Source organism: Sugiyamaella lignohabitans, chromosome B (genome assembly GCF_001640025.1).
Source record: "Sugiyamaella lignohabitans strain CBS 10342 chromosome B, complete sequence".
Lineage (NCBI taxonomy): Eukaryota > Fungi > Ascomycota > Dipodascomycetes > Dipodascales > Trichomonascaceae > Sugiyamaella > Sugiyamaella lignohabitans.
In genome coordinates, this window is record NC_031674.1 from 2,475,990 (window position 1) to 2,502,850 (window position 26,861).

At 43.1% G+C, this 26,861-nt stretch overlaps 8 protein-coding genes across 8 annotated transcripts; 4 read left to right on the plus strand and 4 right to left on the minus strand.

Annotated features, from left to right (window-relative positions):
* Positions 1–637: 637 nt before the first annotated feature.
* Positions 638–3,721, minus strand: POL5 (Pol5p; the record flags this gene model as incomplete). Its single annotated transcript, XM_018879762.1, has 1 exon — positions 638–3,721. The coding sequence occupies one exon, from the start codon at positions 3,719–3,721 to the stop codon at positions 638–640; it is 3,084 nt and encodes a 1,027-aa protein (XP_018737647.1).
* A 2,210-nt stretch (positions 3,722–5,931) lies between these two features.
* MDL2 (ATP-binding cassette permease MDL2) lies at positions 5,932–8,352 on the plus strand (the record flags this gene model as incomplete). The annotated part of the gene is made up of 1 exon (XM_018879763.1): positions 5,932–8,352. One exon carries the CDS (start codon positions 5,932–5,934, stop codon positions 8,350–8,352), a length of 2,421 nt encoding a protein of 806 aa, XP_018737648.1.
* A 119-nt stretch (positions 8,353–8,471) lies between these two features.
* On the minus strand, positions 8,472–9,533 carry AWJ20_2796 (uncharacterized protein; the record flags this gene model as incomplete). The annotated part of the gene is made up of 1 exon (XM_018879764.1): positions 8,472–9,533. The coding sequence occupies one exon, from the start codon at positions 9,531–9,533 to the stop codon at positions 8,472–8,474; it is 1,062 nt and encodes a 353-aa protein (XP_018737649.1).
* Positions 9,534–10,116: 583 nt separating this feature from the next.
* Positions 10,117–11,562, plus strand: MET2 (homoserine O-acetyltransferase; the record flags this gene model as incomplete). The annotated part of the gene is made up of 1 exon (XM_018879765.1): positions 10,117–11,562. The coding sequence occupies one exon, from the start codon at positions 10,117–10,119 to the stop codon at positions 11,560–11,562; it is 1,446 nt and encodes a 481-aa protein (XP_018737650.1).
* A 1,487-nt stretch (positions 11,563–13,049) lies between these two features.
* On the plus strand, positions 13,050–15,755 carry AWJ20_2798 (uncharacterized protein; the record flags this gene model as incomplete). Its single annotated transcript, XM_018879766.1, has 1 exon — positions 13,050–15,755. One exon carries the CDS (start codon positions 13,050–13,052, stop codon positions 15,753–15,755), a length of 2,706 nt encoding a protein of 901 aa, XP_018737651.1.
* Positions 15,756–16,636: 881 nt separating this feature from the next.
* On the plus strand, positions 16,637–17,650 carry DIM1 (Dim1p; the record flags this gene model as incomplete). The annotated part of the gene is made up of 1 exon (XM_018879767.1): positions 16,637–17,650. One exon carries the CDS (start codon positions 16,637–16,639, stop codon positions 17,648–17,650), a length of 1,014 nt encoding a protein of 337 aa, XP_018737652.1.
* Positions 17,651–17,828: 178 nt separating this feature from the next.
* On the minus strand, positions 17,829–21,224 carry ATG26 (Atg26p; the record flags this gene model as incomplete). Its single annotated transcript, XM_018879770.1, has 1 exon — positions 17,829–21,224. The coding sequence occupies one exon, from the start codon at positions 21,222–21,224 to the stop codon at positions 17,829–17,831; it is 3,396 nt and encodes a 1,131-aa protein (XP_018737653.1).
* Positions 21,225–25,815: 4,591 nt separating this feature from the next.
* Positions 25,816–26,571, minus strand: PEP12 (SNAP receptor PEP12; the record flags this gene model as incomplete). The annotated part of the gene is made up of 1 exon (XM_018879771.1): positions 25,816–26,571. One exon carries the CDS (start codon positions 26,569–26,571, stop codon positions 25,816–25,818), a length of 756 nt encoding a protein of 251 aa, XP_018737654.1.
* Positions 26,572–26,861: the final 290 nt, after the last annotated feature.

Here is a 26,861-nt window from a genome sequence, read left to right on the forward strand (position 1 = left end):
TGGATAGGGCAAACTGAAAAATTGCGTGCTGTTGTGCACATGCCGTACTGTTGTTGATTTTAAGACTCGATGACACAAGACCTTCTTGTAAGGTAAAGCTAGCAAAAGGAATGTCGCGTGCGAATGGATTGAGTGCAAGTTGATGAAGAAAATTTGCCATTTTTGTTCTACCAACTTGGGATTGTAGATACTTCTTAAGACCATTCTCAGGCTGCTGGTTAAAAACCTCGGCCCAAGTCATATGACTTCTGACTCCTTTCTTCAAAATCTTGCGATATTCGGCGTAATCAGGAGGTATAGGAGGACAAGTAGTGAAGTAAACGGACTCGATATTTAGCATCTCCAATTCTCGAGCCCCCATTGTGTACGTACTCATTCTGACATGACAGTTCGAGGAAAACACTGCTCCTCCATCCATGACGATACCAAGATCAATATAGAACCATGTTCGTATGAAAGGTGCGGAAGAAATCATTGTTTATGTTGTGCCAAATTATGGGAAACATGCTTTCAGATCTCAAGAGATACTAAACAACAATCATAACACCAGATATATACAACCAACCTCTACCGAAGGGGCTGTGCTCGTTTTATGTACTAAATTATCAATTTCTATGCTACATATATATACAGTTATCTATTTTTTATTATTCTTTGTGGATGCAATGTAATTAACGAAATCGAAAAACAGAGCTGGTGAGATTTTACTGTGCGACACTTTGATCCAGTCTGTAAGAGATGATGCATAAACGGAGCTGATTTTCTCAGCCAAATCTTTATCATGATTGAGAAGAGTTTTGGAGAGAAACACGCTTGCTTGATTACAGGCCAATGAGTGAGCTTTGTTTGTACTTCTTCTAGCCTGTGCATGAACAGATGACAATATTTCCAACGCGTTTTCGACATCCCCATCTGCCAATTTTGGTAGAGTCTTCACTTTGCAGAGTTTGTTCTTCAGAAGTTGGTGTGCTTTGTCACCAAGAGATACATCTCTCGTAATTCGAATAACAGTTAGCAAGGAGGGAATCGTAGTCAAAAGCAACGGACTCGACGATTGGGCCTTGATATAAATCTCCAGTAGATCGAGAACCCTCGACTTAAACTGGACCATGTTCTGCTTGGCTTCAAGCGAGGCTTGCTTTTTCTGTGTTGGGGTCTTATGAGCGTTTAGCACCTTTTGTCTCTCTCTAAAGATTCCAGCAAGTTGCTCATCAAGAGCCATCATTTGCTCATCATCCATGGATTCGTCATCGTCATCATCTTCGTCAATGGACTGAGATGCCTCACCTTCTTCATTAATGCCCAAAGCTTTGGCGAGCGCTTCATGTGCTTGCCTGTCGGCTTCTTTCACTGCATCATCATCATCGTCTTCCTCCTCCTCATCGCTGATCTCATCATCGTCATCATCATCGTTTTCGTCATCTTCTTCGTCGTCTGCTTCATTCTCCTCGTCATCCTCATCTTCCTCGTCGATCTCCATATTATCGTCGTCTTCGTCAAAAAGCTCACCTTGACCCTGAGCACTTTCACTGCTTTCAAGAACATCATAGAGAAGTTGCAGACTCTCCTTGGTGATTTGAGAGGTGAAGGTGCTCCAAACAGTTTCAGATAGCCTTCGTAATAGAGCCGATCGCCGCGAAAGAAAACTAAGTAAGATTTCTGATAACACTTGTGTTGCATCAACTTCTTCACCATCATCTTCCTGATGACACGACTTGCCAATGATGTTATTATAACACATTTGAAGTTCGTCTAGAACCGTCGCGGCCTCACTGTCAGTAGAGTACACTTGAATCAAGACTAGAGAAAATAGTAACTCAAAGGCCTCCAACTGAGAGGTATCAGCATGGGTCGAGCTTGATCTCTTCTTTCGGATCTTCTCCAATGTCTTGATAGACTTGTTTTTCGCCTTCAACAGATCACCCTCAAAGTCGTGAACAAGCTCATTCTTAGCCTCCTCAAGAGAAAGAATGGAATTCAGCACGTAAAAAGCCCATGATCGATTGTCGTCTCTGTTAGAACCCACTGTAAGAGAAAGAACCGAGTTAAGACGAGTGTGACAGTTCTCAACAGTAGTGGGAGAGACAGCTGGTCCCAGACCTTTGAAAAAACCGAACTTGACCAAGACATTAATGATTTGTTCTATCCAAACAGAGGAACCGGGTTCACTACGTCTTGTTTTCACAAGACTCAATAAATTATCCAGAGCCCATTGCCTTCTCAGTTCAGTAGCCTTTTCTTCTGACTTTTTAGGGTCCTCAAATATCGATACGAACACATCAACCAGACGACTGATTTGATCAGAGGGGACAGCTAAGATCAGATTAGAAAGAGTTTTTGTTTTGGTAATGACATCAAAGTTTGGAATTTTCTCCAACAGACACTCCACTATATCAATAGTGATTTCGGGGCGCTTGGCGACCGCATCCTGCAGAGACGAAACCACTTTTTTGGCTTCCTTATTAAGCAGTCTGTCTTGCTGAGACAGTTGATTAGTTAGACAGCGAACAAAATTGGGACTGAAAAGGTCCTTGACATTTTGAGGAGCAGCAAGCTGTAAAAAGAGAATAAATACTTCAAATCCCCAATACTTTCTCTCACTAGAGGCAGAATTGGCGAATAGGCTTTCATCAACTACCACCTTCCAGAATTCGTCAATACCAACACGTTGAGGGATAACATTATCTTTCTTAATCTTATTAGATTTCTTATCTTTGGATTTAGTGGCCTCGTTATTTTTCTTTATGCCGTTTAGTTCTTGTATTAACAACTCCCAAACAAAGTGTAACGTGGGCTTCCAATTGCCTTTGAGTTTTGCCCTGTCACTGGCATCTTCATTTTGCTCATTGTTAACTGGTACCTCTTTAAGTGCTTTGGCTAAGCTTACCAAATTACTAGTTAACAAGGGGTCATTATTTTTCCAGCCTCCAGTAATTGAGAACTCATTTCTCTGCCCTTCATCCAGGGAAAGATATAGAGCAACTCCTTCCGAAGTAAGAGTAACGCCGGCATCTTGAACTTTTTTCAGTGTAAGCTCAATTGCATTTTTGATGCTATAGCCAAGGTTTTCAAACTTATCATGAGTTAGCTTTTTAATTAAATCACAAAGGGCAAAAAATACACTTTCACGTAGCCAGATTTTTCTTTGTGCTAATTCAAGAGACAGATCAATGAATCGTTCGAATTCTCTGATAGTAGTAGAAGACTTGAAAAGCAGAGGGCTTTGAGCCAGAGTTCTTAAGGCAAAGAGAGTGCCAAAGTTAAGTCCTCGCTCTTCATGGCCATTTGCATTGGATGGGATATTGAAATACTCAGCGACAGAGTCAAGATATAACCATACATCGATAAAGTCTTGTCGACAATTCAAGACCTCGCTTAATGCCATTGAAAAGCCCAATCGAGCAGAGCCTCTGGAACTCGATAGACCCTTGAGCAGTCTATCAAATGCATATTTCCAGTCAGCTTCAGAGTCGGACTCATTGAGCCCTTTCAAAAGACCAATAGCAGCTTCGAGACGTTCTTTCGGATCATCGCTGGCAAGAGCCCAATAATAGTCCAACAGCTTTTTATCGGTAGCAGCCTGTTTTAGCTTTTTATGGCCACCAACAGCTTTCGATTTTGGACTATCGGTCTCATCATTAATTTTCCTCTTCTGTTGATTTTCCGGCGAGGGTTTCTTGGTTCTCTCTTTCTTGTGCGTAACAGGTTTTTCTGCAGTCATGACGAATTTTTAGAGATAAATTTCTTCTTCTACCAAGAAAATATTATTTCTGGGTACAGCTGTAAATCTCTGTTTAAATTCTTTTTGTAACAAGAAGAACAAAACTAGATCAAGCACGTTGTCCAGCTCTGGCTTCTAGGGTCTCTATCATGCATCCCCAATTTTTTTTTTCGAGATGGATCTGTCTCACTCAGCCGTAGAAGACCCTGCAGATCGTTCTATAACTATTTTGGCATAAATTAAGAAAATCCATCAGATATAAAACGGCATGGACATATTGGGATGGATTGTAATATGCCCTACTTGTTATAGTATGAATAACACCTATCTTCTAATGAGAGTATACTTGAATAGATAAGTGGATCTCGGAAAGTGCCGGAGACATTTCTCCTCTTGAAGACTTCGCCGGCACTAGATCAGCAAACTACACCACGTGTTTATCAATACAAGACACAGGCTGTACGATTGTGTTAGCTTTTAAGTGGAGCTCTTCTTCTAAAGCGATTATAGGAACCTCCAAATATTTAGGATCGGCCTACAGGGGCCCATATAATTATTCTTTGCATTTCAGGTATACTTCAGGCATCTAAGCTCATTACTGCACCGAGCCTACAATTATTTTTTTATTGGAATAGCAAGACTCACCATACCTCTCGTAAACACATGAATTGATTTCTTTTTTTTTTCCCCTTAGTCGGTCAAGTGAACTAAATCTGAATACTCGAGACAGCTTATAGACTTCGCGATAGATACATCCTAACCCACATGATGTACGGCGCTAGCAGGTCTCATCTGCAGATTCGACTCTTATTGGTTAAAGAGGTTCGCAGGAAAAGTAGAAGTTGAAATTTGAACGAGAGAACGAGTTTCAAGCCAATCCACGCCAAAACACACGCATCTAATTCATATACACAATGGCCAAGCCCGCTGGAGTTTCGTAAGTCTACTTTTGCGCATTAACAGGATACTCATGTTGGATCTCTGATTTCCCTCAGAAGTGCACTGGCATCGAAATTCCACTACTCAGATACATGAGCCAGGTGTCAAATAGTCATGTTCGAGTATCTCGAGCCGGTTGTCTGGAATTGGGACCAATGATTGAGCAACATGTTGAAGTTTTTGCGAATTCGCAATGATGTCAATCGTTCAAGGAAACGGTTTGTAACCGCTGTTCCCTGGCGTAGTGGGACTTTTTGATACCATCAACCAGATTAGGAAGCTCTGGATGGATGTGAAATGGGTTACTTGGCCATAAGTCTATGGATACCAAGCTACTTATAGTTCAATGACTAACTTCCAGTTTTAACAAATACGTTGCTATTGCTGCTCGTACCTTGAGACGTGCTCTCAAGGAGGACCAACGTGTCGCTGCCCAAAAGGTCGACTTCCTCGAGACCAAGGCCGCTAGATGGACTGATGGCAAGCGTAAGTAGATACCTCTGGTTTAATGCCAGCCATTTAAATCACGGATATAACGTGCTTGGATGTTTTTATTTGTTCCATGATACTCTTAAAGATATTGAGACTAACTATACAGAATCCGAGCCTCAACTTTTGTCTGTTGGTCTTAAGAACACCACCGCCTAAGCGCTCGATCTAGGTTCATTTATGTAATTAAAATTGATAAAAGTTCACTGTAATGAGAGATTAGGGCCTTAAAACAAGCTCACTGTGGACAGGGTCCAGAGTTTCGGGGCTCTCACTTAACTACTAAGCCACTTTGCTCCTGAAAAATAGGACCCGCCCCCATTGTATAATATCCTGAGAGACAGTAAAACATATTTCACAAACTATTGAGGACGATTTGAGCCAATCCCCAAAGCCCCGGTCCCGGCGTCAGCGGAGGTCGAGCTCGTTGAGACATGACTGTTCACATCTCGGTATCAGATAAATGGCATTTATTGACTTGCAGGCAGACGAAATTTAAGCATATTACGGAAGATACCCCGCTGATGTCGGCAGGACCTAACTCGGCTTAACTTCGTAGAACTATAGAGGTAAAATTCGAAATTGGACAAATAAAATACCAGGGTGTATTGGTTCTTTAAAACTACCAGATTTATAGAGAAAAGTTGACACAGATCATTCAGTCGCATTTCTTGCAGAGCTTCAATTTACCATTTTGTGTTTAGACTGTGTCATAGCGGAGGGTCTAGCGTTGGAATGTTATGAGATAGATTGAGAAAAGTTCGCTGGAAATGTTTTCACAAATGTCAACGCGGATATGTCTCGTCAGTAGAAATATATCTATTGACCATTCTGTGCTAGGTGGGAATACTCTGGCAATAGGACTGGCGAGAGGCTATCTACAGTCGAGGTTAGGTGTTGGACTCAGTCATCGAAGCGCTCATACTGGAACTAGATCAGTTGGAAAAGTGAGCATAAGGAATACAAGACTATTGGCGGGGTCAATTCTGAATGATGTAGTTAAGGGGTTTAGACCTGCTATAACATCGGACGCTAATAATGTTTCTGGAGCATTATTTTCGAGAACGTTTATGAGCACACCCAATGCATCTGCTGGCAAGCAAGCTGCTAATTCTAATAAAACAACAGATGGACCAATAGATTCATCATCAAACCTCTCACAAGGCACACAGCCAGACTCTTCTGTTCAGCAAGCACCTGCAGATTTCACAAAATCGGAGAAAGCTATTCAGGCTGCTCAGGTGAATTTAGCAGCCAGACTGCCTCAACATGCAAATGGTGCTAGTGGTAGTGGGTCCAGAAAAGAGATTTTTCGTCTATTCTCGCTTGTAAGGGGTGAGAAGAAAAACTTGGCAGCTGCCATGGCTCTTTTACTCCTGTCCTCAGGTGTAACTTTAACTCTACCCTGGGTTATTGGTAAAATATTGGATGCAGTAAATAATGCAACTCCCACAGAGCCGCCTCTTGTATTTGGATTACCATTAAGCCATTTCTTCATAGGTCTTGGATCTGTGTTCCTGGTTGGCAGTGCAGCGGTGTTCGGTAGAACTGTTCTCTTACGAACAATTGGTGAGAGAGTAGTGTCCAAACTACGTTTGGCTATCTTCAAAAAAACTATTTCTCAGGATGCGGAATTTTTTGATGCCAATAGAGTCGGTGATTTGATTTCAAGACTAACAACAGATGCAAATGTTGTATCGAAATCGGTCACTCAGAATATTGCTGATGGTCTGCGATCCACTTTGAGTGCTATAATGGGCGTGGGAATGATGAGTTACATTTCGCTAGAACTAACTAGCACAATAATGCTTGTATTACCTCCTGTTCTTGCTGGAACCTGGCTCTACGGAAGAAAGGTGCGCCAGATTTCTAGAAATTTCCAAGTCGCCCTTGGTTCGCTTACAAAAGTTTCTGAAGAACGATTTAGTAATGTTCGTACTGCTCAATCCTTCGTAGGAGAGTCACAAGAAGTAAGGCTTTACGCTGATCGGGTAAGAGAGGTTTTCGGCATTGCCAAACAAGAAGCCGTCGCGAATGGAACTTTTTTTTCAATTGTTCAGTTAACGGGAAATTTCGCTCTTATGGGATTATTGGCCATTGGAGCTAATATGGTAACTAGTGGATCTCTAACATTTGGCCAACTGACAAGTTACATAATGTATACTGCTTACGCTGGATCGGCTGTAAGTGGTATAGGCAACTTTTACAGTGAGCTCATGAAGGGATCTGGGGCAGCTTCGAGGCTTTTCGAAATCATGGACAGAAATCCATCCATCCACCCATCCAAAGGTGAAAAGTTGGAGAATCCAAGAGGAATAATCAAATTTGAAAATGTCAAGTTTGCTTACCCAACTCGACCTGCTGTAAATATTTTCCAAAACCTGACATTTACCATTCCTCCAGGAAGCAATGTTTGTATTGTTGGCCCATCTGGTGGCGGTAAATCCACTATTTCATCACTATTATTACGATTTTATGACCCATTGGAAGGATCTATCTCTATCGGCAAACAGAAATTAAAGGATGTAAGCGTTAAATCCTTGCGTCGAAATGTAGGTGTAGTATCGCAGGAACCGGTTCTATTCAGTGGCACTATTGCCGAGAATATTGCCTACTCTGTTCCTGGAGCTACAAGAGAACAGATTTTTGAGGCTGCTAAAAAGGCCAATTGTAGTTTTATTTCAGATTTCCCTGATGGACTTGACACCCTGGTAGGTGCTCGTGGAGCTCAGTTGAGTGGCGGTCAGAAGCAGAGGATTGCCATTGCCCGTGCTTTAATAAAAAGTCCATCTATCCTTATTTTAGATGAGGCAACGTCAGCATTAGATGCCGAGTCTGAGTCGTCTGTCAATAAGGCTCTCGTCAATCTGATGAAGGAGAAGTCAACCACAATCTCGATTGCACACAGACTATCTACTATCAGTAGAAGTGATCAAGTTATTGTTCTTGGCCAAGGAGGCTATGTTGCTGAGCAAGGTAAGTTCAAGGAGCTGTATGCCGACCCACACAGTGCATTGTCTCAGCTTCTCCAAGCTCGCAGTGATATTCTCCCTGATAATGTTTCCCACTCTTTCACTGAAACCCCCGAACGGTTGGAAGAAACCGAGGCAGACAAGGAGGAGGCCATGGTTGAAATTGACCAAGAGCTCAAGCGCGAAATGGAGGAAGAAGATGATGATAGAAATTTGAATTACATTAAATGAGATGACTAAAATGCATAAACTCTTGTACATATAAATAAATGATTATGACACAACTTCAATATTGTCCGTTTGTGCATATCTGACAATGGAATTTCTTTATAGACGGTTGGAGATGACTGTTACAAATCCTTTCCATTGACAATTTTTAGCGAGAGAATTTTATTATCCATGAGCTTAGTTACAGAATAATTGTTCTCTCCACTGGTCAGAAAATTGTGTTCTTTCGATCCCCATGCAATGGGGATGTCCTCTATTCCCATGACATTAACCATATACCAAGAATTGCTTGGCGTTTCTTTTAGGTTCTCAAATAGAGCTAAAACGTAGGATCTCGGAATTGGACCGTTCTTCCAAGTCACAAGGGTTATATCGTCTGGTGTATCTTCGGGGTCCAATAACGAGTATGTCGACAGATAACTGTCTACGTTGGAATGGACATGAACTTGAGGCGATTCAAGAGTCACTAAGCTTGACCACTCATAGCAACTGCTGGCCCATTCCTGTACCTCCTCCTTATAAACCTCACTACTAACATTACCATCTTTTTCTGGGATTCTAAACTTGGGGATTGCAGCCTTGGGAATTGTTCTCACTATAGGTTTAATCTCGGTATATCTGGCATTTGAAAAGTCGGGTGCTGGTGTCAAGGAGGTATGGATTGTGAAGGCAAATGGGAGCTGATCTGTTAAGGTATTTTCGGAAGCCCACCGGAGCCGTTCAAAGCTTTTGGACTCGTATAGTTTAGGATCTCGTAAGTCGTATTTGACGATGAACCTGGACTTCGAACTTTTAGACTTTTGCCCTAGCAGACCTGCCTTGTAATATGTATCCTTCGTGAAGGAGAGCACCAATTGTCCGTCAATGATAGAGTACACATCTTCGTGATCCAGTCGTGTCTCTGAGATAAGTATAATATTAATCCCACTTTTCCTTATCCAGTTATCTAAAAAGTCATTACTAAGAAATGTCCTGAGTTCGCACTTTATAGTATAGGTGTGTAGTGAGCCCAATCCAGCAGTAAGAGATTTGATGCTAGAATTGAATGTTGTACTAGTAGTTATAAGATCAACCTGTTTGGAGCCATTGTGACTCTCTATCAACTTTAAAGGAAAAGTTCCAGTATTTTCAGCTATCGCGAGAAAACATTTTGCAGGAGGAAGGTCGCTAGTCAACAATCCCATCTTCTCTGGGATTATCTTTAACCAGGATGTTATGCATCAAATGTGAATTATCATTAATTGATTTTCATATGTACGGCAAAATATTCTTGCGCTCTATTTCAATAGGATAGTAAATGTTAATATAAAACAAAACCAAGCTGGCAGCCCTTGGTAATAGAAGAAACAAAATCGATCGAGTTATCCACAAGTTTTCAGTTTCTACTTCTTAAATAGGCTTCTCGATGCGAATGACGAAATCACTTTAACCCGATATTTCTACGCGCAGGAGATACCGGAGTTAAGGGAGAATGCATACGACCGTCCCTGCATCCTTGCATAACAGTCGAGATTTGATGACTGAAACATACTTGATCTGTTTTTCAGCATAATAGTCAAAGACATCATCATCCCTCATTTTTACAAGCTATTCACATTTTTAACGAAGCGATGACTGAGGGCGATATAAGTGGGACCACTAACGGTGCAAACCACATTAATAGTCATGTTCCAAAATACAGTAAGTAATTCGAACCTTGTTCTTATCCGAAACCAGCTTGCTAAACAACAGCTCAGGCCAGGGTGCCATTGGGTCATAACTAACTATATGACTTTAGAACGTTTGACATCTCAACCAGAAAACCCCTTCGCTAAACTAGTGGGTTCACAAGAGATAGCAGTCATTCCGGAATTTACATTAGAATCAGGAGATGTACTTCACCAAGTGCCAGTTGCTTACAAAACATGGGGTAAACTAAACGACCAAGCCAATAATGTCATGGTCATTTGTCATGCGTTAACAGGATCTGCTGATGTAGCAGACTGGTGGGGTCCTTTGATGGGTGTTGGCAGGGCATTTGATCCAGAGCGCTTTTACATTATTTGCATAAATGCCCTAGGCTCTCCCTACGGTTCGGCATCACCTTGTACCACTAATCCTGATACAGGGGATTATTACGGTCCCGAATTTCCTTTGACCACGATTAAAGATGATGCTAAAATTCAGAAGTTATTGCTAGATGATTTGGGAGTTAAAGAAGTGGCGGTTGTTATCGGTGGTTCTATGGGAGGAATGCTGGTTTTAGAGTATGCATATTTTGGTCCTAAGTACGTTAGATGTATTGTTCCTATCGCTACCTGTGCCAGTCATAGTGCCTGGGCTATCAGTTGGGGTGAAGCTCAACGACAGTCGATTTATTCTGATCCTAAATACTTAGACGGCTATTATGCTTTTAGTGATCCTCCTGCCGTTGGTTTAGGAGCAGCAAGAATGTCTGCCTTGTTAACTTATCGATCAAGAAACAGTTTCGAATCGAAGTTTGGGAGGGCAAAACCTGATCCTTTGAAGCATAAACAAACAAAATCTCTCGGCCTAGAACGTGCTCCCTCTACACCATCTGAAGAACGTTGGGCGATTCACAACCATGGGCATCGTCAGGGAAAGAAACTGTCGCACTCAACAACAGCAAGTCCAAATGGAGCATCCAATGAATCTCCAGAGATCTCCCCTAGCTCGTCTGTGGATAGCTTGACATCATTGAACTCTGTATCATCTGCTCCCAAGCCTCTAAGAAGACCACAAACATATTTCACCGCACAAAGTTATCTCCGTTATCAAGGCGCTAAATTTGTTGAGCGATTTGATCCTAACTGTTATATTGCAATCTCCCGTAAACTTGATACGCACGATGTATCCAGGGGTCGTGGTGATGAGATTGAAGCGTCTTTGAGAGACATCGAGCAGCCCACGCTAGTAATCGGCATCTCATCTGATGGGCTTTTCACATTTACAGAACAGGAGAGGTTAGCTGAGCATATTCCCAACTCTAGACTTGTGAAAATAGATTCTCCGGAAGGGCACGATGCCTTTCTTCTTGAGTTTGCAGAGATTAATCAATTGATTATCAACTTTCTCAAGGAGCAAATCCCCGATATTATGAATAGCGGTGGCAGAGAGTTTAAGGAGCAGGAGATCGGCCAGCTCACTCAATCTAGTGTCTTTGGCGAAGCCGAGACGGTCACTGAAGACATGGCTGATATAACTAGATGGTAATAGAATTACAATAGCATAGTAGATTAATATTGGTGGTGGGTAGGTTTGAATGTAATTGGCAGAATACTAGTACCTATTTTTCCAAACTCTCCGAGCTATACTAGTGTAGACAAATTAATGCTAGCTATTCAATTTTAGTGGGCCGTCGCTAATTATGAATCCCAACAACTGATATAAAATGGAGATGAGAGCAGTTATTCACATGGTGTGCGGATATTTGACAGCTGTGCATGATATTCAGGGGGTTACAGGGTGATCAGCAAGATCTATGCAGACTGACAACGGCGAAATCTACGAGCATGAGCCTCTGTCAGTACACCTAATAAGGAATTTACTTTGAATCCCATTGATGCAACCAGTTTAATATGTGGCCGAATTAACTACGATATCCAAAGCGCCTGACTAATTGACGCAGACACACATATTGCGTCTGTCGTTACGATTGGGGTTGTCGATTCGACCGAGGGGAACTGTTTCCAGTCAAGTATTGAATTAACCTTTTCTTATTGTGGGAGTTAGCCGAGGAGCTTCAAGCCCTTTCAACATCTTCAAAACCTGAATAATTTGTGAGAGATATTGAACAAAGAAGCATATTCCTTGAAGCTGTTGTCTTCTATTATCTTAAAGCACCCACTTTGAGTTTTCTGTAGATTACATAATTATTCTAATAAATGTTCTCTAAATTTCCAGATTAAGTTATCTTATGCTGCGACACATGAGATATTGTGCATGTATTAGCTGATAATCAATCAATGTTGTGATAGCTATCTTATACCCATATAACGCAAATACCGGATTCACTCAAAAAGGGTAAGCGGGGATTCACTTTGCTATATAAGCCAACATTTAAATGAAGTTAACTAATGTTCTAACACTTTCCTGATTTTATTATCTAGTATTCATGTGCAGCAAAAAAAGAACCATCCTGCTAGTAAAGCAGAGAATATATGCTTGATATTCAATACAAATTATAGGACTGACGTTATTCTCAAAAATACATACTCCGAAAATGGAAACCTAGTCTAGCAATATAAGAGCACAATATCTTTTGAGAACTCGCTTATTTTAATAATATTAGGCGTTTGTTGTTTTTTTGCCCGAATAGGCTGAACAATCAAACTTCCCGAACGGCTGAAACATTCCAGTCATGTACATAGATAATCGACGGTAGTAATTAAACTTAACGCGCAGTATTTTGAGTCTGTGCTCGAAGGTGATTTCGAGAAGAGGGGGATAGATCCCAATACACGTCACGACACATACAAAGGACCCAACAACTTCCGAGACATTGATTCTTTCATGAACTTTTTCTAACGACCAATAATTTTTTATTTATTTATTTATTTATGACTCCAAACGGGACTTTATTGCGACTGTAAGACGTGTACCGTGAACTCGTCTTCTGCTCTGTTTAGAGAGGTGTTATAGCTGTTTACAAGGCAGCGCACAACTTTTGACACTTGTGAGTTGGTTATATTTATTAGAACATGACAGAAGTCAATAACACGGACTTGATAACTGCTGCCGCAATATCAAGAGCTCCTTTTGGCGACCAACTATCGCGTTTAGCATCAATAACTTTACCGAGTCCAGAGGAAATTGATTCTTTGGCTAAAGGAAATGCCAATACATCTGGAAAGCCTTTATCAGATAAAACAGTAAATGCTAGCTCGCCAACTATTGATGGATTTCCGAATAACTCTTGTCCCACGGGGCCTCACGCAATCTTAGCTCAGATATCTTCAGCTGTAGACAATGTTCTGTTTTATTTTAAAACTGCAAGAGCAGTTCTTACAGGTCTTGATGCAGAAGATAATGTCGAATGGATTTACGAAGGCCGGCAGGCCGTCTTCGATGTTGGTTCTACAATTCTTCGGGCAGGCGACACTATGACACAGATGATGAGTGTTTTGGAACAAACAAAGTCCTCAAATAACGACAGTGAGCAGCAAGAACAGGATGATAAGTTGAGTGCAAAACAATATATTCCTGTTGTGGATAAAATCGAACAAGCTATTAAAGAATGGCATGAGATTTTGGACCTCGTAAGGTATCTGCGCCTACAGGTTGATATTTCCACTGAGTGGAAAGATCTGTACGAACAAATTTTGACAGAAGTCAGCGATGAGATTGATAGCTGTGCAACATCTGTCTTTGAGATTCAAGAAAAGCTATTGTCCAAGGCTGAACCAACTAGTGTCGACATCGATGCTTTGATCACAGTGATGGACGAGAGCCCGTATATGGGAAAGATCAAGTTACCCAGTTTGACGGAATCTGAAAGAGATCTTAATCGAAGCTATCTAGAACTTAACTCTAAGCTCAAACCATTGCGAGCGAGTCTCGATTTTGTACCTCTTCGAATTGAGCATTACAACCAAACAGCTAAGGACATATTTCCTTCGTCTGTTGCAACTCTTAACAAAAAGCATAAAGAACTTGAAGAAAGGTTTGATAAAGTGACGCGAGATGTCAAGGCTCTGGAAAAACAGCTTGGTGATGAGCGTTGGAAGACTATCTTTCGAAAGACTGGAAACAAAGCAGTAGAGATGCTGAATACGCTCCAGGAGAATCTGAATATAATCAGCTCCGAACAACAGAAAGCTCGTCAAGGAGATAAAATTGACAGGGCAAAAATGGATCGATATGCTACTAAAAATGGATACTTGATGCCAGCTATAGCCCGTCACATATCCATCATTGATCGTGCTATTAGGGAAAGATTTTCTGTTACAAGTGAAATGTATACGGTCCAGGCAGCTTTGCACCGACAATGGAACTCCCTGGTACTTCTCGCTGAGACAAAAGCAGGTCTGGATGAGGAACTAGGTGAAGGAGTTGGAAGCCCTTGTTCTGGGAGAGGTAATAATTCTACGCATTCGGGTGACTTTTCTATTACCACTGCATTTTCTCAATATTCAATAGGGTCAAGCTCTCCAAATTCTTCTCCAGCGACATCACCGACACCATCGAATTCTGGAACTTCGAAACCTGGATTAGTTCGCCATCATCGCAAGAAGTCAAGTCTAGATATAGCGCCTGTTCGGGGGTTAGCAATCAAGTTCCCTGCTCCTCATCGAAGAAAACCGTCGGTAACGAACCCAATGTTAGCTCCAGTAGGTACAGCTGCAGAAAGTAGCACTTCTTCGAATGATGAGCTAGAAAGCCGGTTATCAAGTATTTCATCTACTACCAGTGCGAATGAAAGTAATAAAATTGCATCACCATCTCCGTCCTCTCCTTCTCCTCATGTGCCAATATCATCCACTGAGGCTATATCGCCCTCAATAATGCACCCGCGCACTTCTCCTAGCACTACTGCTGTCGCCATTGTAAATGTCTCGAAAAAATCATCACCGCTACCTCAAAACGATCTTAAGAGTGCCACAGCTGTTAGTCCATCGCTATCGAGAGATGGTAACTTTTTGAAACCCGTGTCATCACTATCACATAGTCATACGGCTCAAAACTCAATCCCAGCAGGTCGAAATTCTAGACTGAGCATGACACCTTCCAGTTTATCTTTGTTGCCCCTACCAATGCCTGCCAAGCAATCTCAAATTCCTATTTATTCACCAGAGAGAAAGTCATTTCCCTCTAGGGCATCACTTGGTACCCCGTTGTCACGGCCATCGTCCAAACTCGAGTCTCGTCAGTCACTAACCGGTGCATATCCAGAATTCCAGACCCCTAGCAAGCTTCCTAGGCCTGCCTCGAGGCGAAGCGACATAGGTCCAACTGCATCTATGACGGAACGTCGAACTTCATCTAGAATTGGAATGATTCCAGTTCCAAGTACGCCAGCACAGGGTACTCAACGAGCATCTAGGGTCTCCATGACGCCCATCCCGAGTACTCCAAATACAAGGCCCCAGCCAGCTTCTGGAATAAAGCGCCCAACATCTCGTCTTGAAATCCAAGCACTCCATACCCCAAAGCTGAACTCATCTCATTTTGAACCTCCAGCGTCTACTCCTAGCCCGGGGGTTAGTCGCAGAGTCTCGAGTTCCTCGCTCCAGAGACCAATGACAGTGGATAGAAGGTTGGATCGAAAGGTTTCACTTCCGAGTCATCTTCATCAAACGGCTTCAGTACGAAGGGCTGTGACTCCTTTCGAAATGAATCGCCCAGGAAGCAGCTCGTCGAATTCACGAATTGTACCACCTGTACCATCCAGACCCCCATGGAGGTAAGGATGGATGGTCTTTTATAGTTTCATGTCATGCTATATTATATTTTTTTCGGAGTCTTATGATTATATATTTATGCATATTTCCTATTCTTTTTTGTCATAGTAATTAGTCCCTATTCCTACCTGAAAACAGACCGGCACCAGACCGGTTTTCTGATCCAAAAATTTTAGAAGCTACTGTCTGTTGCTCTCTCTTGATCAACTCAGCTTCATCAAACATCCTCAAGCCTCCATCTTGGGTGAACTCTCCTAGCTGTCTTTTCCTTTCTTCACCGAGAATGACTGCATTGTTAGGGTCCATCTTCCAATTATAACTGGTGCTGACTTATAACATACCTCTTTTATATAATCCAATAGAAGAAACAATCAGTAAAGGCACAGCAATGAAAAGTAACTTTACACTGAAAGTGTTAGTTTCATGCACTTCATACTATACAATGTCCAGTAATTTACCGCTAGTGCAACAACAAAGCACCACAAACAAGCCGTAACACTTTTAACAACTTTTCTAAGGTTTTGGAAAGCTTTGACATGATCAAGCCGTTTCGAAAAGACCCACGGATCAGATACACAGATAGTCGAGATATCTATTAACATACCTTAGAGGATTTCCTACTCCAGGAATAGACTTGGGAGCTGCTTTAGGGCCGGATTTCGAGCCTGAACGGGGGCTATATTTAGGATTAGGAGTCATTCTCCCATACAGTCTGAGCTATAGTCGAAATGTCGCGAACCTATATTAAAACTATGACCCTAACCTCTGCCTTATCTTCAGGTTAGGGAAGTTGATAAATGAACCATGCAGAAAAAATATTTATTAATGAAGGGGTGCTGTAGATGTTTAAAAATTAGTATTTGTCTCTCTCTTTTAATACCAACAAAATGGGTAAAATAGCATCTTCTAAGAAGTCCAACTCAGATGCCGCGGCCAAGACCTCGGTATTCAAGATGAATACAGATCTTGGTCAGCATATACTTAAAAATCCTCTTGTTGCACAGGGAATTGTAGACAAAGCTGATATAAAGCCATCAGATACCGTTCTAGAAGTTGGTCCAGGTACTGGTAACCTGACAGTCAGAATCTTAGAAAAGGCACGAAAAGTAATCGCTGTAGAAATGGACCCTCGTATGGCGGCCGAATTAACTAAGCGTGTTCAAGGCAAACCTGAACAAAAGAAACTTGAAATTATGCTGGGCGATTGTATCAAGACTGATCTCCCTTATTTCGATATTTGCATTTCCAACACTCCATATCAGATTTCATCACCCCTGGTGTTCAAACTTTTGAACCAACCTCGTCCTCCAAGAGTGTCAATCCTCATGTTTCAAAGAGAATTTGCATTGCGGTTGTTAGCTCGTCCTGGCGATACTTTGTACTGTAGATTATCAGTCAATGTACAAATGTGGGCTAAAGTCACTCATATCATGAAAGTTGGTAGAAATAATTTCAGACCCCCACCACAAGTTGAGTCGTCAGTTGTAAGGATTGAAATCAAACAACCTCGTCCCCAGGTTGATTTTAATGAATGGGACGGTCTTCTCAGAATCTGTTTCGTACGTAAGAACCGAACAATTTCCGCTGGTTTTAAATCAGCTCAGGTTATGGCTATTCTTGAAAAGAATTATAAAGCGTACTTATCAGAATACGGCCCTACTCCAGATGATATCGAAGCCAGTCAAAACGGAGAAGCAGATCAAGATGTAGAAATGGAAATCGATGATGGAAATTCCACTAAGAAGCAGAAGGCAACTGGATTATCGGCTGTAGTATTGCGCAAGGTGGAAAGAGTTCTTAAACAGACTGAAATGGGTGAGAAGAGATCAGGGAAATGCGATGAAACAGACTTTCTGAAACTTTTGTATGCATTCCACAAGGTGGGAATTCACTTTGCGTAAATATTTATGAGCTATCTCACCATTAATTATTAATTACTATTATTATTTTTATTGAGCTTTTTTTTTTTTTTGCAGTATATAGTGTAATGTGAACTGCGACGAGTTCAAAACACCCAGTCATAAAACGGGAAGGACTTACCCATTAGTCATAAAACGTATCGTATTATTATTATTAACATTATTCTTGTTCTTTGGATTCGGTATCCACAACGGTCCAGGAACCATCAGTATGAGTTGAGTCGTCCTCTTGACTGGAATTACTCTTCTTGTCTCTCTCTTCATCATGTTCTTGATCAGAGTCGTCATGACAAATTGGCAACGACGGTAATGGGGCTGTTGCTCTTTGTACCAGTTTCACAGGAAGTCCAGCCACGTCCATCAGTGTCGGTATTTTCCGTCCTACAGGGACATTTCCATCTTTAATCAAGCTTCTAGCATATTCAAGCTCTTGATAAATAACTTGAATAGCAGTATCCACACCATTTTCCTCTCTAATTCTCTTACCAATGTCTGCGGCTTTAGAGATGATTCGCTCATTATGAGTTACCTCCCAAAGTGCCTTTGAGAATTGATTCACAGTCAGCTTACGCAGATGGACACCTGCTCCCAAGTCTTCAACTCTTCCAGCATAGAAAAACTGATCACCAAAGAAGGGCTTAATAATAGTTGGCAGACCAGCTCTTAAACTAGCTCCGGTGGTACCTGAACCACCATGGTGGACGGCAGCATCCACTTGTGGGAACAGCCAATCATGAGGGGCCGACTTAATTTGATAAATCTCTGGAGGTAGCTCAACTTCAGGGACAGAGGCATCGCCTTTACCAAGTCTGTCAGACCAACCCTTCGACAAGATGCAACGAACACCGGCCTTTTGAACAGAAGCAACAACAGCTTTAGTCAACTCCTTTGGATTGGACACAACAATCGAACCAAATCCAATATATACCAGCTTGGCATCATCCTTACGGGCTTTAGCGATAAAGTCTACCAAAGATTTATCTGGGACATAATCTTCGCCACCCTCATCAAGGAACCAGTAACCAGTAACACGAATCCAGGACGGGAAGTCAACAGGAGGTACTAATACACTTGGACTCACATTGTACATGAAAGGAACTTGGGTCTGCTGAAGAAGGTCTAAGTTTGTTCGTGGCAAATGTAGAGTCTTCTTTCTCCAACGATTGACCTGTCCAGATATGCCCTTCCAGAACACATTATCAAACATAACATATGTGAGATAATTGTAAGAACCGCCCATCTTCTGTTCAGGGACAATGAATGCATGTGGATAAGCTCTTGTTCTGGTCCATGGCATTGTAAAAGCCCTCATATAAGGAATCTTCAAAGCCTCGGCAATATGGATACCCGCCATGGCACTTGGACTCTCAATCAATACATCAGTATCCTGACATGCCTTCCAAGCAGTTAAAAGCAATTCATCAATCCAGTCGCGGAATTTAGCTGCAGCTTCTCTAAGGAACGAGACAGAAAACATACCATGTTCAATCATAATTTTCATCAGAGCACCAGGATCACCAGCAACTTCAGCAAACTCAATTCCATGTTTTTCGATCCATGGCTTGAATTCAGCATGCGTGGCAATCTTGACTTTGTGACCCTCTTTCAAGAGACCTTTGCCCAGTGAGATATATGGTTGAACATCACCTCTTGAACCAATTGTGAGTAGAGTAAATCGAAGACTATCTTTGGCCTTACCGACAAAGAAATCGTTGCTAGTATCATTACAAGGCTCAAGAATAACAGGTGGGACATTAATACCTGGTGGCAATTCATTGCGAAGCGCATCTTCATAAGTAATGAGTCTGGCCGAACGAAGAGCGTAATCACTCCCAGATTGTCTAATAATAGATCTGTTCTTGGATCGATCCATTTCCCGGAGAATCATGATTTCGCAATCATCTCTATTATTACTAGAGCCAAACTCGAAGAAAATCTCTTCGTGACCATGCACAACAATAACCAATCCAGAGTAACCGAATCTGAAACCCTTTTCTTTTGTGACATTCTCAACCACGTGAAGAGGTAAAATCATCTTGGTGTTTGTACCAGGAAGCAGACTGCGGAAGCATAAATGCTCATTACTAAGATACATCTTTCCGTAAATCGGGATAGCTTTTTGGATATGGCAAAAATAAGTAGCCACAAGGTTATCAGTTTCTCCAAGAGAGAAATGAGCCCTGAATCTTTCATTACTTTCGGCACCATCCTCTTCGGAAACCAGATGTCGGTCATCTCTAAAGCCACCAGCTTGATTTGGATCACGGAAATGTTTCCGCCCACCACCCCACATATCAGTGACCTTATGAACAATATTAGCGCTCTTCTTCTTTTTCTTATCAGAGCTTTCATATTGAATCTGGTTCGATTCACTTGCAGAAAGAAAGTCATAGCTCTTGTTGTCTTCTCCTGGAGTAGATGCTCCACTTCCACTGCCTCCTTCTTTCTTGAATATCTGACCAATTGAGCTACTGATCCTAATATGACCAGTAGTATGACCAGTAGGATAAACCTCTTCTTGTTCATGCGACTTCCGGTCCCTATCACTCTGGAGGGCCGCCATGGCAGCCGAAACAGCCAACTGATCAGGGGGAGTACCAGGTCGACTCTTTTGACGAGACGGCATTGATTCACCAGGGGGAGATTCCAAACCACTTGGCGAATCCAAGGTCCAGTCCTTGATGACTTCTTTCGATGAAGTCGACTTAAGGGGGCCAATTCGTGGTGACAAATGTGGTGATCCGGGAGTAGTACTTCCCTCATTGTCGTTAAACAAATTGCGTACCTTTTTGCTCAGAGAGACAGACGAATTGGTCTTTTTCAGAGAATCGACAGGGCTCTTTGGCGTACTAGCAACATTGCTCGCAGCGGCTGCAACCATAGGCGACTTCACTTTCAGCGACGTCTGAGTCTTGAGCAACTTTGGGCGATTTTCACGAATCTCTTCCAAATTCAATGAACCAGCTTTTGCTGCAAGATCAGTACTGGAGGAGTCGTCGACGGCAATACCAGAAACTCCAAGTTCCTTCATAGAAACTTTGATTGCGTCAACCACCTCTTTACCCTTGGTGAAGAAAGCCAGTACATACTCATCAACGGCATATGTTTCATCGTTCTCAATTGCTCTGATCTTAAGCGTGGTGGCAATATTCATAATAGGACTATCTTCCAAGTCTATAATATTGACCAGAGGTATGATGATCTTAACATAGTCGCCTTCGTTTCGACTACGGAAGATCTCTTTCTGAAGTGCTTTCACCCACTCATGAGCAGCCTTTGCTGAATCGGCCTTGAATGTGTAGGTACGAGTTTCAGTGATAATACTGAAGGTGGAAGATTTAAGCTGTTCTTTCTCAAGGCCATGATGGACGATTTCGGCCTTTACAGCATAACGGAGGTCGATAGTTCCAGCAGGGAAGTACATTTCAGTGGCATTGGTATAGTAAGAAAACGAGTCGCTTCTTAGCACAAACCAAAATTTCGAAAACGAGGGAGTCTTTCTGCTCTTCTTTCGCAACGAGCCACTCTTGATAGAATCCGTCTGGTTTCGGGGCATATACGCAAAGAAGCAAGCATAGCTGTTTGTCAAATAGAGATGGCCCTGTAAGAGGATCTCCTTGAGCAGCCAGCATGGATAATCTATCTTCAGTTAGTAACTATATATCATAACCACGCCACACATAGCTCGCGAAGCGAGCACAACGAGGTCTGGGGCAGCGCCTCAGCCACCGGAGGCAACAATCACTTACCGCCCAGAAGAACATCATCAGAAGAAATTCCAAGCTGTTGGCGCAACTTATCGGTCAGGGCCAAAGCCCGTGAATTCTGGACTTTGGTAGATGAAGAGCGACCGCCATGTCTAGATGCAGGAGACTTGCTTCTAGATCTATTGCTAGTATCATTGACGACAAGAGATTGCACGCTGGTAGATAAATGACATGGTGTCGACTGCTGCTGCTGCTGCTGCTGCTGCTGCTGCTGCATGGATGGCGATGTCTCAGAGCTCTCAGCAGGGGTAGAGGTCTCGTCCGATTTGTTAGTCTTTTCCTTGTTGCTCTCAGTAGTAGCAGCTCCTTCCGCAATAGTATCAAGAGACGGAGTCAAAGACTCTTCGCTGGGGCTACGGGCAGGTGTTAGAGGCTTAGGACTTTGGGTGCTATCAGCACCATCTTTCTGGTCTTCATCATCACTGGTGGCAGTATTGCTAATGGAAAGTTTGTGTCGACTCGAGTCGGTGGCACTCTTCGAACCAGGAGTCTTGGAGGTGGTCGCAGGACGTCGAACAGGTGAGGCACTGCGAGAACTGGTTGACGACTGAGGAGCGAGGCTGGTGTCATCATCTTCATAATCATCACCGTCGTCGCCATAGTCCTCATCCACGTCGTCGTCAAATTCGTCGAAACGCTTGGATTGGGCTCGAGCAGTAGCAGTCAGAAACGAAAACATAGAGTGGGCCATACCACGGCCATCAGCACGATCTTCAGATGACGACCGTCTTGAAGGCGATCCAGATCGAGATGAAGCTTGTGAAGATGACGAGCGAGTATGACCAAACAGAGTAGCCTTAATGCTAGATCCAGACGGCAGGTGGTCTTCACTTTCATCACGCTCATGATCTTTTGATTCGCCTTCAGACTCTTTTTTAGAAGCCCGGCCTCTACCCCTATGGGGGTGCAGGTTCGGCAAGAACATTGAAGCTGATGGTGGGGTCATTGTGAGTTTGTAATGATCCCACTAGTACCAGTTACCAGTCAGAACAGTCGATAGAATCACAGAAGTGTTCTTCACTTTAATTCGTTTTCTTATTTGAATCACAATAATCAGAGTTCTTCTCAGTTGTTGATTCGGCTGCTGCTCCTGAGTGTCTCAATACAAAGTTCACTCAGACGATATCCCAAAAGATACCGTGCGATCTGCTAAACAAGTAAAATCACAATTACTCTGATTTGACCAGAACCCACTCTGATTCAACGCTGATTCAAATTCAATTCAAATTCAATTCAATTTCAACTCTTGCCACTTCTACAATCACCTTCAAAACCGTTTATAAGTCGGTGGTAGTAGGTTATGTATACTTCGGCAGGGCTGCTTCTGCTGCTGCTGCTTGTCTCTCTTATCTTATCTGCTGATGCACAAGCACCATGTAATAACAGTAGTCAAATATAGTGGTGGTACAGGAAATGAAGTAATAGAATAGACGAGCTCAGTAGGATTTTAATCAATTTAAAAATTCCAAAAAATCCAAAATCGTTTTATTTCAATTTGTCTTAATGTGTGTTTGTTTGATTAAAGAAGAAAAAAAGCGAAGTTTTGTCAGATTGCTTCTTGAAGGCGCCGAACGAAAAAAAGTGCCCAGATATACTCGTCTGCCAGAAGTGCCGAAAACCCAATCTTCCGATGCGCGTCTGCCTCAATATTTATTCCTCCCGCATACTTACTTACCCAAAGATTATTGAATGACGATCTCCCAAGAGGCAACTGCAGATTGCGCACCGAATGCACCGGTACCTCCCGCAGCACCGACGTTCGGCCTTTTGAAAAAGAGAAATAACCTCTATAGTTTAAGTGTACAGGACCGATGCTGCACCGATCTGTCCTAATTCAGTACCAGTCTAGTACAGGTACAGAAGAAGAGTAAATCAAGGTTACTCGGGAAGCCCACAACCTCGATATAGAATACTATCACAAGGGCTTTTGTGCTAGTACTGACTCTACTGGAATAATTATTCAACAATTAACAATCAGCAATGGCAATTCACTTACACTATAATAGACACGACACGCTATGCCCTTTGAGTAGATGTGTCTGGCATAGGTATACGTACACCCGCGTCACATAGAGTTTGTAGCAGCACTAATTGGTGATATTTGGTAGGGATGTGTAGTGGTGATATTTGGTAGGGATGTGTGGTGGAGATATGTGGTGGGGAGTATGTGTGGATGCGTAGTCCTAGGTAATCTGTGCCAATTGGTATGTGGTGGAGACAGTTGATAGGTGGTGAGAGATATGTCTAGTTCCTAGGTAGTTAAGTGATATGTACTATTCCCAGGGAGTAAGTGGTAGCTATAACAGTAATTGACCTATGTATGACCAAAGTAACTTAACAGCTCATTTCCTGTGCCAGCATCAAATATATATATATATATAAATACAAACGATTGGCAAATACCAAACCACTTCCCGGTGAAAAAACAACCCAATCAAGTATCCACACAGAAAACTGTGGCCAATATACGACAAGCATGGAACAATAGGCCGACAATACATACATAACTCCGAAAAAATGTCATATGCAAAGCGGACAATCAAACTTACTTACTTCAACAGGCATATGTCCGGGATTTCCACCTTTGGTGCGGTGGAGGGGTGGCATATCCTGGGCACCATGCAAACTCTCAACAAACAACAATTTCCCGTCCCGATTAGCTTGCCAGCCTAAAATGATGACCACAAAATTAGATTCGGGAGCATCAGGTAAACAAACGACGCCACCGGACCGTTCGGACGGGCTAGAAACTGCACTTCCTCCCCGTCTTTCCCTGATAATACCACCATAACAAGGGCCACACTAAAGCTTGTTTAGGGACTATAAAGGGTCATCATTACTCAAAACAAAACGTCCGTGAAACCAGTCCGCGGTGGTCAGTCCCGTCTCTGTTCACAGTGCCAATTGCCTCCTGACATCACCCGCTACGGTTTTAGATTGGGTGCCTGGGTTGTTGACCCCCGTAATATAGATTCATACCTGAGTCATACTTTTCTCTGTCTTTTCGTAAGTTTAATGGGTTTGGGAGACATGCCTCCGGCGGCTGGGGCTCCGCCCCAGACCCCGTGGCTCCTCTCGCTGCGCTCGAGTCGTGCGTGTGGGTTGGCATCTGGCAGTAAAATTGACGGTTGGCAGCTGATGGTTGAGGTGGATAGGTTTGGGCCTGGGGGGATCACAATTGCCTAATTAAACAAGCTATGCTTCGGTGCAGGGGTGCGAAGTTCGATCGGCAGCAGCGAACTAATTGTCCTGTGCGGCCTGCTCATCTGACTGGCAGATGCCGTTGAACTGTGCAGTCAACTGGCACATGCATATGCATTGCTCGTGCGAGCGGGCGGAATAATTCCATCCCGCCCCTGCCAGACGTACGACCGACCTAGCTTCTACGGACTATTACGTACCCGAACTCGGACTAATTTAGATACAGCCATTTGTGACTTTTCACGTTTCAGGATTGATCCGATTGGCAGCGTAGTCAGTAGTCAGCCGGTTAATTATATCAGAAAAGTGGCCACAGAAACTCGTCAATGTTCAGAGAGGAGCACTGTGCCTCGGTTCCAAAGCTCGATCTCTTCCATAAACATATGAGACGCTGAAAAACAAGACCACACAAATCTCTGAGCTAACTCCGGCAGGTAACAGCAGCAATTGTTACCCTCAGGTGACATTCCACGACCATAACAATTGCACATGAAAGTCTGGTTCACAAACGGCTTCTGACTGTCACACATCAGAGTCCAGATGTTCATGTGAAAGAACCCGACGACGCCTCTGCTCATCCAAATCGCATGTGCAACTGGCAATCTCATCTCACTTCACCTTCGCCACCTATCCATTGGCATCACACCACTGGCACGGCATTTGCATCCTGTGACATAATCGGAAAACCAAATCGAGAATTGCAAAAACACAAATCGTCTGCACATGCGCGTTTATACCGAGGTAGCGGTGAACCAATGCACCATGCAGGGTCCACCACCCCTGCATCACACGAAGATCCCTCTTCCGACATGACACCCCAAAATCCAGACCCAACCCCGACGCAACGACTCGAGCGCAGCGAGAGGAGCCACGGGGTCTGGGGCGGAGCCCCAGCCGCCGGAGGCAACACAGGAACCCTCCAAGTATGCTCTCTTTACGTATTAAATAAATCACCCTACAAAGATCTGTCGACCAGTTAGTATCTCCTTATGCCACATGGATCCGGGTTTTACTTACACCCAGCAGGATCACTGCCAAAATAACGATGAGAATTATCAGCAGACACATGGCTCTGCCGCGCGAGTTGCGTTGGTACCGGGCCGCTTTGGTCAGCTGTGTCGAGGCGTCTCGCGTGGCCATGGCCACATTGTAGATATTGGCTTCGATGTTGTCTGAAGGTTAGTGGTGTGGTGTGGGTGGGAGGTGGGGTGCAGCCTCCGGCGGCTGGGGCTCTGCCCCAGACCCCGTGGCTCCTGCTTCGCAGGAGAGGGAGGGGGTGGACTCACCTATGATTGTGCCTTGTTCGGTAACGATGGTGCTGATGTCGGTGAAGATCTCGTTTAATTCTTCAATTCCGTGCTCGATGCCTTGGATTTCGAGCTCACGCTCTTGAATTAGTTGCTGTTGGTAGTCGACTTCTTCTTGGGATAAAGTGGTCGCTGTTTGCTGCTCAAGAAGGCTGTGTTGTGGATTGGCATCTTGACCGTCGGCATGGTGGTTGGTGCCGTCAATGTCGTCTGGGTGGGCTTGAGATGATGCAATGTCTGTCTTTGCTTGAATGATATTGGATCGCTGCTTCTGCGCTAGGTCTCGTTGGATCCCTTGGAACTCGGTTAATGCCGTGCTGAACTCTCGTGATAGCTTTTGTTGAGTGAATTTCTGTGACGCTGCGCAATCTGTCCAGGTCTGCATCGACCGCACCGAACTGCTCAACTCTTTGAACTTCTGTCTTGTGGATTCCGCTACATCCACTGCTCTTTCTTCAGTGGCCACATCTGGTTTCGAATTCAGGGTTCGCAGCAACCGCTGTAATGATACAATATTGGAGTTGATATCGAACAGTCCTGTGGCGACTGTCTCCGCCAGTCTATCAAATTCTGGAGAATCCGAGTACGGAATCTGCGCTTCTAAATCTACATCATCAGAGAACGACATCGTAAAAGAAAACTCGCTCAATCAATAGCTCGTTGTTGTTCTGACTTCTAACTAGTTTCTTGTCAAACTTGTTAATATAAATAAGAAACTGATGCACCTAAATGTACATGATAAGTGAGCTTAGATAGGCTTAGAGTTGGGATCAGCAGTTGTTTCTCAAAATCGTTCTATTATAGACCCTGATAGAGCTTATAAGGGCTCCGGAGACTTTAACTTATCTCATAGCACAATTCCTACAGATACGAGGGCTAAATTATAATTTAATGGATCAAAGCACCCAGTGAATTTGA